We start from the raw sequence: 18219 nt of genomic DNA, 5'->3' as shown, positions 1-18219 counted from the left end.
TACACATTACACATAGACTATAAGGAGGTTATTTACTAAACTCCGAATGCAAAAATCACGAAAAATTCATGATTTTTTTTAAAATTGGACTTTTAGACCCCGAAGATGGAAAAGTCAGAATCAGAAAATCTGGCATTGCAGACCTGTCAATGTTGCATATAAGTCAATGGGAGAAGTCTCAATGATTTTTTGATGTGCGATGGGTTTCGTGCAATACCACAAAGTTTTCTGTAAAAAAAAACAGAGTTTTCAGATGAAAAATCCAAAAAAATCATGAAAATCAGATAAAAAATCCAAAAAAAACTCCAGGCGTTCTTAGGATGATGTCAAGGAGATTTGTCGCCCGTGGTTTAATCTTTACAGATTTCCCAAAAATGCTTTTCTACTGGCAATAAAATAATTTGTTGGTGGAAAACATGGACACTGTGTATTTGAAGATCTTTTCTAGATCATTCATTCTATTAAGTAGCAGTCTGTGTTATATTTCTTGAGTCTTTGATCCTTTGTTGTTAATGGCTTAGGAGGCATAAGATTGCCTGTTTTTCTGTAACCTTGGTTTGCTTCATATTTAGCTATAGTCCTACCTACAGTCCTGTTCTTCAATATTCCTTTAAAGTCTTTTTCATTTTCAGCTGTGAATATTATGCATCAGCCAAAGGGTGCTAATAATCCTTGATCATCTTTCTCTCGTGATATGCTAAATATACAGGTTTAATAAGTATGATGATATTTTACAGCCCTCTCTAAGTCCTTTGCCAGTCTTTTCGGTGTCAAGGGGAGGTAAATTCAACCGGGGCACTTGCACAACAGCTTGGCTGTTTGTCCTTTGAATAAACACTTCCGACAGGGGAGAGCAAACAAAAATGTCAAGGTATACTTAATAAAATAGTGGGCAAAACTGTGGTGCAGTTCAGTTGTATTAGTGCAGTTGCAGCCCCTTAAAGAGACAGTCAACACCAGAAAATGAAAATGCCCTAAATGCATTTAAAGAAGAAGGAAAGCTGCAGAGGCAGATTATTGGCAATAGATTAGCTACAATAGTGCAAGCTAGAATTTTATATTTATTCAGCTCACTTGGTTTTAACCTTTCCTTCTCCTTTAAAAAACAATGTTAACTTAAACTAGTAGCACACTATACTGATCTGTCTTCCAGTCCTTGTTGTGTGTGTGCACAGGAACAGCATTGGCCTGTCACCACACAGACAAGGGACATATTTAGATGTGAAAATGTGTACTTTTGCACCTCACACCAAATCCGCAACATGCACTCACTACAAAACAATGGATTGGCCTTTTCTCCACCTGTGTTTTAAAATGGCCTTAGTCTGCACTTTCTAGAGGCCGGCACACTTTCCAGAGTGCAGGTCAGTGGTGAATCATGTGATGCCGAATCTCTTCAGAGGGGCCTGGTGTGCACAGGAACCAATACCAGTGAAAGCAACAGGGATCAACAACTATAGAGAAAGTAGACTCCATGGTACAGGCTCCCCTGTCACTTGGGGGTTTGCTACCTCTATAGTTAGACAATGGAAGTTAAATTCCTTACTCGTCCACTCTTTTTGTAGATTCCAGTGTTTTCCACCTCCACTTAGTAACATAGAAGAAATAGGGACTGGAGAGCCTTTCAATGTATTTGATTTTCTTTATTTGAAGCACTACAGGTTTCGGACAACAAAGGTCCTTCCTTGGGTGCATGCCAGGACCTTTGTTGTCCGAAACATGTAGTGCTTCAATAAAGAAAATCAAATACATTGAAAGGCTCTCCAGTCCCTATTTCTTCTATATAGTTAGACCAATGGGACAGGTTTTTTTTTATTAAAAATATATGTAGTTTCCTGCATGAAAGGTCTTTTAGGTGCGTGTTATTCATGTGTATTATCTAACGTTTTATTTAGACTACAGACAAAAGATGGCTGACCACAGAAGACTTACTTCTAAAAATACCAGGATTTCTGCTTCAAAGAAAACATTTTTTTAAATGTACAGGGTAGAAACAAGTAGTATATCAAGTGGAAAGACTTATTTTCATTTTTAGCATAACTCGTCCTTTAAATGGTTAGTCTAGTGTCACCACCCAGCAACTCCGGACAAACAAGCAAGGAATAATGACTTTGCACATAATACATGTCCAGTTTCTTGCCCAAGGCAACCCTGCCGGCTGCTTCGCCCCCTTCTTCCGAAACTGCGCATGTGCAGAAATCAGAGCAGGGCCACACTGAGTTGACGTCAGCGCATAATGCGCAAGTTGACGCCGGCACGCATGCGCAGAAGCGCTAATTGGCATGCACACAGAAGCAGAAGAAGATGGGTAGTGAGGGGACTGGACATGGAGTAGGCGACAGAGCAGGTAAGAACCTGGCACCCCCCCCCAGCTTTGCGCCCTAGGCACGTGCCTACTTTGCCTACCCCTTGTTCCTACCCTGGCAGAAGTCCCTTTAACAACTGGAAGATCTTTCTTTTATTTGTGGTTTTAGAGTCATTTTGGTGTTTTTGACACTGGCTTTTGTGTAGCAATATAAAAAAGTCATAGTTATTGTGAGACAAGTCAAAAAGATCACTGAGTTTTCTCGATCATGCTTTTTCAGTTCGGATATTTTAATAAATTTCATGACATTTGTGGTTTTAGAGAAAGTGAGTCTAGTCGTGGTTTCAAAAACCTCTAAAACCACAAAAATGAGACTTGATAAGGCTTCCACCTGTGTGTTTCAGCTCTTACAGTGGAAAAGTTATCAGATCCATATAAGGCACACAGCAGGTATGAAATACAGCGTGCTTTTAGACTGACCTAATTAGATCTTCCCAGAGGCCCCTGCTGTGGTCGGAAAATTGTGATTTTCTGGTCCTAAAAATTGCTTATTGGAAAGGGTAATGGGTTTTAGTGAAACAGAGCATGAATCACAAGGCTATGTCTAACCTCATTGTATTAGGGTCTTGGTCTAAAATGGTTTAAAATATCCCAACATTAAATCCCAAAGGTTGAGTGAAATACACTGGTAATATCCAGTCAAGGTTTACTAACCTAGCTCTATAGAGGTAAGTTGTAAATAAGAGTTGTAAGTACTGGTGCCCAGGAACCATGGACAGGCCCTAAATGCAAAGAATCTAAATGTCTCTCCATTAGGAAAACTGCAGGTATTTATTTTGAAATGAAAATAACAGGTCAATTTGTTCTAAATCTTGAGTATTACCCCATATAAAAGGTTGACCAATGGTTGCCAATTGTATTGTAGCTTTCCCATTATAAGCAGTGCATCCCTGAGAGTCACAGTAGGAAGCAGGAGAAAGGCAGGCTGCACAAGCCACCAGAAAAAACAAGATATGTTAAATGTAGTGAAACCAACCAGGTTAAGGTGAGAAGGGCTACAAGGAGCCAAAGAGCATAGCAGAAATTAAGACAGTGTAAAAACTTCTAAAAACAAAGAGTGAGATAATAATATTTAGTTGTATAATCAGTGTTTCTGAGAACTGCTGCACATCTGTGTTACATGGAGTCCACCAACTTCTGGCACCTGTTACATTCCACAATTCTTCTGCATTTCTTGCTTTTGCCTCAGAAACACCATTTTTGATGTTGCCCCACAAGTTTTCTATTGGATTAAGATCCAGGGATTGGGCTGGTCACTCCATAATGTCAATGTTGTTGGTCAGGAACCAAGATGTTGCTTATTTACTGGTGTGTTTGGAGTCGGTGTCTTGTTGAAACCTCCATTTCAATGACATTTCCTCTTTGGCATAAGGCAACATGAGCTCTTCAAGTATTTTGATGTATTGAAACTGATCCATGATCCCTGGTATGTGATAAATAGGCCCAACACCATAGTATGAGAAACATCCCCATATCATGATGCTTGTGCCACCATGTTTCACACTGTACTGTGGCTTGAATTCAGTGTTTGGGGGTCGTCTGACAAACTGTCTGTGGACCCTAAACCCAAAACGAACATTCTTGCTTTCATCAGTCCACCTAATCTTTTTAGGTCAGTCAATGTGTTCTTTGGAAAATTGTAACCTCTTCAGCACGTCTTTTTTCAACAGTGGGACTTTGCGGGTTTTTTTTTTTGCCGATAGCTTGGATTCACATAGGCGTCTTCTAATTGTAACAGTATCACAGGTAACTTTAGACCTTCTTTGATCTTCCTGGAGCTGATCATTGCCATTTTGGCTATTCTTCTATCCATTCGAATGGTAGTTTTCCGTTTTCTTCCACATCTTTCAGAAAGCATTTTAATCTTAGATCATTTTAGCTGAGCAGCCTATCATTTTCGGCAACTTCTTTATTTTTAGTTTTCTCCTCTCCAATCAACGTTTTCATGTCTGGAACGATCCGTTTTCAGAGAGAAATGCACTATAACCAGCATGCACAATATTTAAAGGAGAAGGAAACCCCCAGGGCGCTAAACCCCTCCCCCCCTCCCCTGTGCTGCCCCCCCTCCCTCCTCCCCCCTGGCCTACCTGTCCCCCTGGGCAAATGCCCCTAACTTTTTACTCACCCCTCTGCGCAGGTCCTGTCCACGGAGTTCGCAGTCGCCATCTTCTCCCACGCGCGTCTTCTTCCTGCTCTGACCGACGTCTTCTGGCGCATGCGCAGTAGGAACAGGTACCGGTACGGCTCTACTGCGCATGTGCCGAATGTCACGAAGTGAAATCGGAAAACTTTGTGACATTCGGCGCATGCGCAGTAGAGCCGTACCGGTACCTGTTCCTACTGCGCATGCGCCAGAAGACGCCGGTCAGAGCAGGAAGAAGACGCGCGTGGGAGAAGATGGCGACTGCGAACTCCGTGGACAGGACCTGCGCAGAGGGGTGAGTAAAAAGTTAGGGGCATTTGCCCAGGGGGACAGGTAGGCCAGGGGGGAGGAGGGAGGGGGGGCAGCACAGGGGAGGGGGGGAGGGGTTTAGCGCCCTGGGAGTTTCCTTCTCCTTTAATGCCTTCCTTCCTTAAATAAGGGCTGTAATTACCACCTGTTTTTTCACAGAATGAATGATCTCACTAACTGAGGTGATTGATCAACTTAGTGATGTTAAATTGCTATCTGAATACAACTGCCCATTGGAATGTTGAGCACACTAAAGATTAAAGGTGAACAACCACTTTAACAAATGACATGTCAGAGTTGTAATTATAGTGCCTGTAGAAAAAAATTGTTCCCGTGCGTTATGTTACCAAAAAACCCCCAAAACTATTCTTTTTCAGGTAAGATACCAAGCTGCCCAGAATAAATATGTTACTGGAGTGAGGTCAGTCTTTAATAAAAAGTACTGGTATGGTGTGTGGTTCTATTGGACAGAGATGGGGCTTTGGGTTAGAAGGTTGGGGTATATGAAAAGTGCAAACTACTGATTGGTGGAATTAGCTAGAAAATACGTAAAGGAGATATCATTGGCTGTAACATGACCGAGACGCCCGTGGCCAGCTTGGAATACTACACAAGGTACAAAAAACAAGATTGTCCACATTGCTGTGTTTCTATGGCTGTGATGCAAATTAGTTGTATTTATTTATGCACAATATTTTGAATCATATTGAAAAGAAAAAACTTGTGATTCATTCATTACACCTCTATGTGTTGTAGGACAAATTCAGCTTCCGATACAAAGGCCGATTCTTTCAGAGCTTTTCTCCCTTCATGTGACTGGCATTCCTTTTGATTATCCCCGGGAGACTTGGGAATCTATTTCTCCTTTATTTCTTTTGTTAAAGTCTTACCCTGATGCGGATCAGAATGTGGATTAGCTGCTGCCTTGTACAACAGACAAAACTTAATTAATATTCTTAGGCAGAAGCCCAATTTTGGGAGGGTCACATTCAAATCCCTGGTTTGGAATGCACTAGGACACAGATACATTCCGTTGGCACCATGAGAATACACAGAATATACAGATTTGCCCAGCAGTTCCCTACTCCAATGGAAAGCATTGATGCGTTAATATGAAAATGTAACAGCCACTGTCAATGAGATTGTAAGAAAGATACATTTATTTCCTCTTACATTTTTTTTTACTTAGGTGAAGTATTTGTGGTTGCACTTTTTATACTAATTTCCTTGTATAATAAGAGCCCTTGTAACTAAAGAATAGGTGTGTGTTGTGTGTACAAATGCCTATACACTTACAAGTTGTTGATGTACAATTCCAAGCATACTTCTGGCAGTTCTACAATGTAATCACCAAGATGGAGGGTTGTAGTTTGGCCATATGTGATTTACACTGCTCAGGTTCCCTCTCACCTTTCCAGTGGCCATACTGCAAAGAAAGGAATAAGGAATGGGTGGATAAATGCTTCATACTCAGTTCCATAAAAAAATAAATTTTACTAGAAACTTACCGTATATACACTCGAGTATAAGCAGAGTTTTTCAGCCCCCAAAATATGCTGAAAAACTCTACCTCGGCTTATACTCGGGTCAAGCGCAAAAACGGTCGCTGGCATCTAAGAATAGTCGCTGGCGCCTAAGAATAGTCGCCGGTGTCCAAGAATAGTCGCCGGTGTCCAAGAATAGTCGCCGGTGTCCAAGAATAGTCGCCGGCGTCCAAGAATAGTCTCCAAGAATATTCGCCGGCATCCAAAAATGAGACGCCGGCACCTCCAATGGGAGCAGAAACCCTCAATTTTTTGATTGAAACTTACCAGAAGCTGCTGCATTTCTCACTCTCGGCTTATACTCGAGTCAATAAGCTTTCCCAGTTTTTGGAGGTAAAATTAGGTACCTCGACTTATACTTGGGACGGCTTATACTCGAGTATATACGGTATGTTTAAATTCTATGGAACACAGTAAAGCCAGTAACATGAGGTTTTCAGACTTTCAGCTTAATAGTGGCTAATCCATTTGCTTTGCAGCTATATAGCAAAGTGATTTTTTACATCTCACAGTCAAGAGATGAGGAGTGCACTGCATCCCTTATCTGGTGGCATTTTCTGAGGTGCTAAAACCTTTTTTCCTTTTTTAAATTTCACAGCAGGAAAAAGCCAATACATTCATGCCTAAAACTATAAAACCAATGGGTTAATAAGCCATTCTCTGAAAAGCATACTCTAAATTAGCAAGAGTGTGGCTCTGACTGGGTCATTGTCAAACCTTCACCTTTTTGTGTTTGGGCCAGTGTTTTGCTGAAAGGCTAGGGGCATCAACATGGCCAGGTGGCTGTTATGCAAATCTGATCACTTCTTATTGTGCAGCAGTTAAATGGGCTGACAAGGTCTTGTTTATTTCAAACGCAAGCAAGCTAATGTTTTTCAGAATGAATATATTTCTAGATTTCTAAGTCATTAAACACTACTTGCCCAGGATCTATATGCTCCTATCAAAACTATTCTAGACCCTCTACTCAAATTCCTGACTTTAGAATACCCCAATTTCAAGGTCTCTGGAGAAAGGTCTCCGAGCTTGAGCCTAAATGTTGCCATATATTTTAGGATACATTTATGCTCAATAAAGGTGATTGGTATGACCCATATATGCATAATTAAAATTGATTGGGCACAAGCATATGCATATATACAGTTGTGTTCAGAATAATAGCAGTGTGTTTAAAAAAGTGAATACAGCTCAAAATCAAAACAGCATTTATTTCCATCCACACAAATGCATTAGGAACACTGCACATTCTATTTCAAATCAAAATATGATTTATTAAATTTGCGTTATTCTGCATTCTCCTTTACAAACTTAAACATTCACTGTATAAACTGAAAAATGTTTCAAGATTTTGCTTTCCTTTGAATCACTGAACTAATATTTAGTTGTATAATCAGTGTTTTAGAACTGCTGCATGTATTAGAGCTCACTATTAAAATCACCAGACATCACGTCTCTCTACATGCAGAATTTGTGCAAAAGGCAGTTATTTTATTAGATTTTGTTTGTACTGGAATCTGTTATTTGGATGAGCTCCAATTCTGCTAGGAAAGGAAGCCCCCCTACAAGATATATTGGATCTAACTGTCAATGACTTTCCTACACCCAACTGCTGCATGAAGACAGAATGAAAAGAAACTAATGCAGATATGCGGAGAGGAATTGTACATAAACTTGATTATTTCAGAAACGATACAGAATATTTAATTGGGTATATTTCGTTTCTTATTTCAGCATGTTGAAGTGTATATACAATCTTTCATTTTCACAATAGTTCACTTTTAAATAAGGGCTGTAATTGACACCTGTATTTTCACACAATTAATAACCTCACTAATTGAACTCCACACTGCTATTATTTGGAACAAGCCTCAATCAATGTTTCAATTACACAGAATCAGCAGAATCCTTGTCATGATTGTTGGGTCTGTTGGCTTACTATTACTCTACTACACGTACTAGTAAATTATTTACCATGTAGAAATATTATTTCTACTAAAAACAGGGATTGATCAGGTTACGGATGTCAGACTGCTATTATTCTCAACACAACTGTATGTGTACACATCTTAAATACTTGAAATACATTTATAGGAATTTATTCAAACAGAATTGCTTGGGATGATAGCACACGGAGATATCAGGTGTTTTGCTCATTTTTATGAGCCCAAACTGTATATACTGTATACGCTATTTAAACACCAAACAAATCTGCACCTGGCCTATAACCCACAGAAACCAAGGAGATGTTTTTTTTTTTACTGTTCTACCTGCAGGTGGCTGAAAAAAATTTAGTTGCTATGGGTTACTGCCCAGAGCTTATAAATAAAGTAACCCCACTGCTCAGAAGAGGTTTGTAAAATCATGGTCAGTATTGTGGAGGAACTCATCTCTGCTATATTTTGTGGCTCAATCTAGTCGTAAGAAAAAATATTAAAGATGTACACCAAGGGGCATATTTATTAACACTGGTGACAAAACGTTACTTATAGCAACCAATCAGATCTTTGCAGTTAGATCATACCCGTTTTTCCTGTTTAATTAATGAAACTGTATAGCAGGGCATTCAGCTTTGTCAAAATTCTGCACCTGTGCTGATATTTTTAGTACTTTACTGTATAATAAATGTATATGGATGCATGCGTGTTCAACAACTGTTTATTTAGTGCTTCAGTATTAACCATGTGACCCATCAGTTGTAAGCTTTTGAGGAGCACGTGAAGGCCAATAAACTGCCATTTACATAGCCACATTACAGCAAAACTTTATACATCATTATGACAGTATTTACATAACCTTTCCACAAAAGCTGTTCTGTTATTTTTATGCACAAATATTTTCATGAGTCAGATATGGCCCTCCAAAGGGTCTTTTGGATCCCTTCTCTCCCAGGGGCTACATGTCTGGATGGGATCTTCATTTTAGTGCGCTCTTGACTGCAGACATGCTGTACACAACTGTAGATAGAGCAGCCTCAAATAAATAAATTCCTTGGCACAAAATACCATTAGCAATTGCAGATATAGGGGATCTGGAGAGGCTAAGGCTGTCTCATGCAAACCACATGCAGCCTCAACCCCTTTTATATGTATACTTCCACGGTGAGCTGCCAGTGAGGCCTATTAAGAGGCAGACGGCTGCAGCTGACCCTTGTATACATATTCTAAGGCAGTCGCTATAATGCGCATATCCTTTTCAATGCTTCTGGCCCAGTTTTCCACATCACCGATTTCCTAGAAAGGAAAATATGAAGTTATTTTCAAATTACTATTTTAAATATAGTTATGTATTTAACAATGCATGGCAGGTATTAACTGTAAATATCTGATGAAGGGCTTTCATTAACCCTCACTCTCATTAACGGATTACAAATTAAGTGTTATGGCAGATGGGGGTTGTCACTTGTGCTTAATCTCATCCGGTGTGTGCAATGAAATGTCTAAAGTTACCTTTCCTATTGGGGTAAATGGAAGTCACTGGTGGTAAAACATATGCATTGCATATTAATCCCAATAGGAACGCAAATTTTGTCAACCTCACTGGAGAAGATTAAGGACGAAACTGCTACGACCAGCTAGTAAGAGTTAAAGATTTCCACTGAAATAAACCCCCACTGTCTTTAGGCACATTTTGGCAGGAACAATTTAGAATTTAGAGTCCCTTCATTTTATCCCTCAGGCAGATAAAATGTCTGTTTTAAATGATTTTCTGTGTTAAACGCAGAATATATTTTTTTAAAATGAATGGAAATTGAGAGAAGCTTATTTGCTCTGTGGCCTGCTCCATTGATTTAAATCCAATCAGCCTGTGTTCGCTCACACACACAGCGGAGCTGAAGAGGAAGTCAGCATGGACATGCCTGTCGCGTATTTGAGCCGAACTCAGCTTCAGCTCCGCTGTGTTTGCACACTCAGGCTGGATACAAATCAATGATGCAGGGGCACTGAGCTCTTCCACTTCTCTCAACCTGCAAAAATACACAGGCTAAAAGCAGCTGAACCCTTCAGCCTGTGTGTCTCTGTAGCTCTCTAGTTACACATGAGATCTGAATCCCTCTGCAGGCTAAATAAGAACACTGCACCCGGACAAATCATTAGGGATGCCAAACTGCCCTTGTGTGCTCAGCATTTGGTTTTGTTAATTAAATTCGCCCCTGCTTGTATCGCGGTTTAGTGCAAGTGACTGCCAAAAAAAAGACTAACTCCCATATGTAATATAATGAGCTACGTTTGCCCAGGAGCAGTAATCCATAGCAACCAATAAGATGTTTGCATTTTAACATGTGACCAGTAAATATTACCTACTGATTGCTATGGGTTTCTGCCCATGGGCAAAGTTAGGGCCTTTTATTACATAACCCCCTATGGGTCTGGCCACACAGGCAGATTTGGGGAGATTAGTTGCCAGGTGACAAATCTCCTCTTCTTCGCAGCAACTAATCTCCCCGAACTGCCTTCCCACGGCTAAAATGAATATTGCCTGGGGCAGGCACTCTGAGCTCTTTGTTTTCCGAAGTCACCCGAAGTTTCCTCGTGAGGCAATTATGGGCGACTTTAAAACGAATCGCTCCGAGTGCCCGTCCCCAGGCGATTTTCATTTTAGCTGTCGGGATGGCAGGGGAAAGCAGATCGGGGAGATCAGTCGATGCGACGAAGAGGAGATTTGTCGCCTGGCAACTAATCTCCCCGAATCTGCCCATGTGGCCAGACCCTAAGGGTGGATTTGATACACATCTTGAATGGGAACTCAACTGATCATGGTTGGTTCTATGGGTTAAATAAAAGCCTAGTGCAAAAAGTCAGAATAAATTGTTTGATCTGTGGTAACTAGAAAAGCCTTTTCTATAATATACTTTTGAAAGCTACACATTTTACAAGACTCTAATACAGACCAATCTTTGAAAAATGCATTTACAATAAAGATATTTTAAAAATAAGAGATTAAATGTAAGCAAAAGTAAAGCACAAGACACAGATTATTTTAATCCATAAGCAAATTAGTTGTACAGAAAATTGCCTTTTGGAATATTACTATGCAACATGTATGCATTTCTTTCCCTGTCCTGCAGGTGGAACCCTAGACCGGTATTAAGAGAACTTTCTAATTGAAATGTACTGTTCAGTGATTAATCAGGAGACTTTAGAATATAAATAAATCTATGTAAAATTAGTCAGACCATTGGCAAGTTTGTTTTCATAGCCACTGTTCACAGGTTAAGCAAGGCTAAATCAAATTGCCCCTGTGATAGGCTTTAAAGGTCTTCTGTTAACCGAAAACATTTCCCCCAACCAAACAAGCTTATTAAGAGAGCACTGGAGTAAAACACTCACTTTTAGGGCCTGGTTAAAGTTCTCCACTAAACCAATCCACTGTGTCGTCTGCTTTGCAAAATGGGCAGCCTGTGTCTGCAACGTCTTTACCTCATGGTCCAACTTTCTTTGGTTCACATATGCTTGCGCTACACTAAACGTAAAGAAAAAAAACAATAGACTCCATTAAAGGTGTATATTAAGAAATGGAACATTCATGCTAAATGACATATATATTATTATATACATCACCCGGACGATGACTCTCCAGTGTGACTGAAGGGCTGGTTTCTTTACAATGAACAAGAGGGGTATACTGCCCCCGAGTGCAATGAATAGGGCTTGAGAGAAACATACTTTTTGCCTATGGTTTTAATGCATATGCATTCCATATGTATAGATTCTTCCTCTGTCAAATAACTATTTGGCTCCGCATGCTTTCATTTATAACAGCCAAGACACTTTGTGCAATATGTATCAAACAAGACAGAAGCAGTGCTCTCGTGATTGGCTGCACAACTCCATTTATTAACTGCCTGAATATAGCAGCTGTGCTCTCATTTCCTTCCTTAAAGGAGTGGTTCACCTTTAAGTTAACTTTTAGTATTTTATAGATTGGCCAATTCTAAGCAACTTTTCATTTGGTCTTCATTTTTTATAGTTTTTGAATTATTTTTTCTGATGCCTTCCAGCTTTCAAATGGGGTCACTGTGTAGTCTTACAGAGCTTTTTTAGATGGGGGTCAGTGACCCTATTTATTACTAATCTTTCTGTTCAGGCCCTCTCCTTTTCATATACCAGTATCTAATTCAAATCATTGTGGTTGCTAGGGTAATTTGGACCCTAGCAACCCAATTACTGATGTTGAAACTGGAGAGCTGCTGAATAAAAAGCTAAATAACTAAAAAAAACACAATAAAAAAATGACAACCAACTGCACATTGTCTAAGGAGGTCACTCTCTACATCATACTAAAAGTTAACTCAAAGGTGAACAACCCCTTTAATCTTACCTAAACAAACATGCCTCAGTTGCTTTTCACTCACTGGCAACAAAAGTTGGGAGTCGCGTTTGCCTTATGGAAATCACAATGGGGTATATTTATCAAAGAGTGAAGTTAGAGATCTCCATAGTCCTCTAGAGTGAAATTCCGCCACTCTCCATTCATTTCTAAGGGATTTTTAAAAGAGTATTTATCAATGGGTGAAAGTGAAAATTCGACTTTAAGGGGGGGGGGTGCACATGGTACATAACTGTTCAGTGAGTTTGCAATGGGTCCTCAGCATTCAGCTCAGATTCAAAAGCAACAGATATGACCCATGTGCCCCCATCAGTGGAAAGCAAGAGAGCTGAAAAGCAGGAAGTAGTGTTCTGGCTATTATGTTAGACATCCAGTCACTCCAGCCTTTACACATTACATTTTTGCCTAACTAACTATATTAGAAACATTTTTTTATTTAGCACAGCCTATCTATTTCTATACCCAGTTTTTATTCTTATACTGAACTGTTCCTTTGAATACAGGGCTGCCAAGCGTTCCGGCTTGTGTATTCTGAATGATGTGCAGGCTAAGGGGCTTAGCAAGGGACACCCATGCAGCCACTATATGAAGCACCCTCTGTGCTCCATTCTGGCACTGCAGAGTTGCACCAGATCATTTTTATATTTAAAATTCTCTCTTTATGCTGTAGATCCTCACTAGGCATCAGAATGATGTTGTACAGAACACTCAACCTCTTGCCATTCAGCCAGTCCAGACATATGTCAGTCATGAGAGAATGCTTGTCCATGCTAGAGAAGCAAAAAGATTTGCTTTTTCTTCTGAAAGGAAATTATTGATCTTGCCATGACTCATGCCAATTATTTTTTTAGGCAGATGAAATAACCAAATTACATGAAGTAATTAGCTATAAACATGCAGGAGAGGGCACTACACTGAAATATTAGTGACCCTGGTGTTTTGCTCTGATTCAGAACTGTTCTGAAATAAAGACTCCCATTCCCAGTCCCCTGTGCCTTACAATTTTCTGAATTCTTTGGACCTGAAACATACCAACATTGAAAACAATTCAAAGGTTGTTTATATTATTTGCAATGCTCATTCTTACTCCTAAAACAATATAAATGATGCTAGCTAATAATCAGACCTAGAGGTCTGTTCAGTTTTATCAGGAGCCAGTTATCCTACCTGTATATTTTTGGAGTGTGGGTGAAAACTTGCAGAGATACAGGGAGAACTCCAGACACCATGCAGATAGTGCTCATGTCAAAACTGAACTCAGGCAGCAATGCTAACCACTAGTTCACCCAATCACCGGGCTTGTTTACAGGATTCCCTGGAACCTTGGTACTACAGGGGGGGTTCTGGCTATATTGTGGGACAACTGGTCAGCACATGCAAGTCATTCCTTCCTACACTATTAGCATAGCTTTTATAAAAAATAAAAAAACAACCACGCAACATTTTACCCTTAATATAACCATGCTATATTTGGCTTGGCAAAGCCCTTGTTTCAATGTGAATATTTCCAGGAACCAGTTTCTCTTACCCCACATTTAGATGATCTACCAATGCTTCTGTCAAGGTTGTAGCTGCAGCAATCGCTTCCTTCCTTCTCTTTTCTGTAACACAGAGAATTAGGTTTTTAACTCTGAAGAGGAAACAAATCCCCATGTATAGCAAGAGAGGAGGCTGCATAAACGCCAATCCCAACACAAGTGGTGTTATACTGTGTCATTAAAGGAGAAGGAAAGGCTAAAATTAAGTAAGCTTTAACAGAAAGGTCTACTGTATATAAATACACCAGTAAACCCTCAAAGTAATGCTGTTCTGAGTCCTCTATCAAAAGAAACACTGCATTTCTTTCCTTCTATTGTGTACACATGGGCTTCTGTATCAGACTTCCTGTTTTTAGCATAAACCTCCAGGGCTAGGGCTTGAGCATGCTCAGTTTGCTCCTCTCTCCCTTTCCCCCCCTCCCTGCTCTGAGACCAGATCTATGAGTGAGCAGGCAGGAAGTGATGTCACACCAAGCTAACATGGCAGTTGCTATTCTAAACAGCTTCTAGAGCAGTTTACTCAGGTATTGCAAAGCATTCTACAGAAAAATAGTGTTATAGCTTGCACTATTGTGGGTAATCTATTGGCAATAAACTGCTTCTGTAGCTTTTCTTCTCCTTTAAATAGTGCATAAAACGATCTATACAAAGCAGAGTAGACGGAGGATCCATCCTAGTAGCTAGGTTATGCTCTAACAATCAGAACCAAAAGGAACTATTTATGGTAGTTTGCATTCTCCAAACTTTGCTCTTGGTTTAGTACACAAACACAACATAAGAACTGGATCAACTACACTTCTTTGTTATCAATTAGGAAAATAAATGTTTTAGGTTTAAATCAGACAAACAGCATAAATAAAAGTCCTACGCTTCTAGGCAATAATGAATAATATATGGTGCTGGTTTTACTTTGGGCTAAGAATTAGATTTGCTGCAGTCCCAGTATGAGTTCAAATAAGGTGTGGGCATGTCTTAAGTGTTCCCTGCCAGAAGCACAGTAGAAGAGGGATAGACAATCATAGCCCTGCAGTTACACAAGTAGACAGTGTTCGGTTCCCTATCAGGTAAGCCTAACTGCTGTTGGCTTCCCTGCAGGACCTGTAAAAGCAGGCAGTGATTCAGATGGGTGGGGACTCGTAGGGTTTTTGCAAATATTTCCTATGAATAAACCCCAAACCCTACTTTTAAACACATTCCTTCTATATTTAAAAAGAGTAAAATGCACTGGCACATTCTTGTTTTTCAAACAATATACCTCCTTTAAATTTCAAAGCATTTTATATATCAAACAGTATGTAGCGCAATGCCTAATAACTGTATCATTGTTAATCAAAAAGAAAAAACAAATAAAAACAAATAACGGGTGCAAAATCCAAAAACAGCAAAAAGCTGTGCATTTGCTCAGAAAGTAAAGACCAAAAATAACATTTAAAAAAAGGAAAAAGAAGTGGGGATGGATAGGCCACACACTAAGTAAGGGAGAGGAATCGATAGAAAGAAGAGCCCTAGAATGGAATCCACAAGGATCAAGAAGAAGGGGGCGGCCTTGAAAAACATGGAGAAGATCAGTGGAAGAAGAAATTATAAAGATGGGAAAAACATGGAATGCGATCAAGAGAATAGCAACAAATAGATCTAAATGGAGAGTCTTCACGAATGCCCTGTACTCCACTGGGAGTTGAAGGAATATATGATGGGGCTCTTGCTCATAGCATATGAGTAAGTGCCCCAGTAGGTACAAAACACATTAGGCGATTATCTGTATGTCCTAATAAATGATTTGAACTTTTAAATACTATTTTTGGTCTTTACTTTCGGAGAAAACTCACAACTTTTTGCGGTTTTGGCATTTTTATATACGGTACTTGGGTTTGGGAATTTAATGTATCTGTCACTTATAGTCCTAGGGTACACTTTATATTCACCCTGACTAGGGATGCACCAAATCCACTATTTTGGATTCAGCCGAACCACCAAATCCTTTCAGAAAGATTCGGCCGAATACTGAACCATATCTGAACCCTAATTTGCATATGCAAATTCGGGGTGGGAAGGGGAAAACATTTTTTACTTCCTTGTTTTCTGACAAAGTCACGTGATTTTCCTCCATGCCCATAATTTGCATATGCAAATTAGGGTTCGGTTGAAGTTTTTCGCCGAATCCCGAACCGAATCCTGGATTCGGTGCATCCCTAACCCTGACTGATATCTTATTGGCCTACAAACAAGCTATTGGGCTTGCAATTTATGTGAATTCAGACTTTGCTGGGGACATGGTGTGGGGAATAATTGTTTTTATTCATATAGTTTACCTCAGGCAGTGGCATAACTCCCTGTCCCAGGGCCATCCATGTTCTCGTGGGTGCAGGGGGAGGAATAGGAGCCAAAGTTTTCAGCAGGGGGACCCAGAGAAGACAAGTTATGCACACTGACCACAAGGGAGTGACTACAGATAAACTTATGGTGTATCTGCTTCCTCTACTGTTCAACATTTCAATTCATGTGGGGGGCTGTGTTTATTATTATGAACGTGCAGCATGCTATTTTGGTTTAGTCCACTCACGTGATATAAATAAAGGGCTGTAAAGGCACTATCCTGTGTTTAGTATAAGAGAGCAGATACGGTGTACTATTTTTCTATTTCTGGATTGAATGTGTTTCAGACTCCCTGCAGCAAGACCCTATTACAATGTATAATTGATAAATATTCTTGGTTCTCAAGAATATCAACTCTCCGTGTTGGCACAATGTACAAAGTGATACGAGCCCCAAAGGCCGGAATTCCGTTACTATGGAGATCCTGATACTCGCTGCAGCGATAGCAATCACTTGAGTTCGAGGATTCACACAAACAACTGAGCCTCCGACACCGGAGACGATAATCTCACCTTGCAATTCTTTCCGTTCAGTCTGCTTGGCTTGGTGCTCTTTGAGGATCCGGGACAGCATGGCTGAGGGTAGTGAGGAAAGTGACAAGTCCTTAGATGTGGATGAAAGAAGGAATCGCTCGGTGACCGGATTAATAGCGTTCCCCTCCAGTGAGTCTGTGGGCGGAAGTGAATGGAGGCGACGCTGCTGCTCTGAATTAGATGGGCGCCATTGTCTGTCACGTGTCTATGAAGCTACGCACGGTATTACAACAGCGGCTACTTCCTATACTAGGAAAGGAGCTGACGTCACGGTCATGTGACCGCTCCACTGCGGCTTACCTATTCGTGAGCGGCAAATTCAAACATGGGAAAGTGTTAATGGGTTCTAGTGGGGGCTGCGGACTCTTGACAGGACCTGCAACTAAATTCCCAGGCTTGCCAACTTGTATTGTAGGTTTAGTACAGGTTGCAACCTCTACCTCAGGCTTTGGGGCCATTCATTGTGTCGCTGGATGTTTGTAGCTATTGAAGGGATCACTGCCTCTCAGGCCTGGACTGGGAGTCAAAATAGGGCAGGTCCGGACTGAGAATTAAAATAGGCCCTGGCATTTCAGGTACACAGAGGCCCAATCAGCCCATATAGAGGCCCAAAGAGCCCCCACCAGCCCACTAAATAGTGACTTTCTATGGCACCTTATAGCAGCCCCTCTGGCATTTGCCAGATCCCACAGATTGCCAGTCCGGGCTTGAAATAGGCCCTGTCATTCTAAGTACACAGAAGCCCAAACAGACCCCTATCAGCCCACTATATGGTAACTTTCTATGGAGCCATACAGCAGCCCCTCTGGCATTTGCCAGAACCCACATATTGCCAGTCCGGGCCTGCTGCCTCTGAATTTCTGTGGGGTGAGGGGGGATCACAGTGAATTAATGTCAGCTAGACTGTATTCAATATTTACACACCCAAATGCAGCTACAATATTGTTGTTGGAGCTGGGGTATTTTTACCATTACTCTTGCACAATTACAGTGCAACAATGGCGAGATAAAAATGAGAGGCAAGACACACTGACACAGCTATAATAATATTATATGCATTAACCATAAACAGCTTTGCTTTTCT

At 40.5% G+C, this 18219-nt stretch overlaps 1 protein-coding gene across 1 annotated transcript; it reads right to left on the bottom strand.

Moving 5' to 3' along the window:
* Positions 1-9002: 9002 nt before the first annotated feature.
* bloc1s1.S (biogenesis of lysosomal organelles complex 1 subunit 1 S homeolog) lies at positions 9003-17371 on the bottom strand. Its single transcript, NM_001094432.1, has 4 exons — positions 17115-17371; positions 14217-14289; positions 11689-11821; positions 9003-9591 (listed from the first exon to the last, which is right to left on the bottom strand). The coding sequence occupies exons 1-4, from the start codon at positions 17173-17175 to the stop codon at positions 9481-9483; spliced, it is 378 nt and encodes a 125-aa protein (NP_001087901.1). The 5' UTR covers positions 17176-17371; the 3' UTR covers positions 9003-9480.
* Between the last annotated feature and the right edge of the window lie 848 nt (positions 17372-18219).

The sequence above is a fragment of the Xenopus laevis genome, chromosome 2S, assembly GCF_017654675.1.
Source record: "Xenopus laevis strain J_2021 chromosome 2S, Xenopus_laevis_v10.1, whole genome shotgun sequence".
NCBI classification, from domain to species: Eukaryota; Metazoa; Chordata; class Amphibia; order Anura; family Pipidae; genus Xenopus; species Xenopus laevis.
The sequence above is the reverse complement of the archived record's forward strand: the minus strand, read 5'-3'. Positions and strand labels throughout refer to the sequence as shown.

Coding starts and splice junctions, on each gene's coding strand:
- bloc1s1.S (NM_001094432.1), bottom strand. CDS start 17,175: ATGCTGTCCCGGATCCTCAAAGAGCACCAAGCCAAGCAGACTGAACGG. Junction 14,290..17,114: donor TGAACGGAAAGAATTGCAAG/GTGAGATTATCG, acceptor TCTGTGTTACAG/AAAAGAGAAGGAAGGAAGCG. Junction 9,592..11,688: donor ACTTTAACCAGGCCCTAAAA/GTGAGTGTTTTA, acceptor TTTCCTTTCTAG/GAAATCGGTGATGTGGAAAA.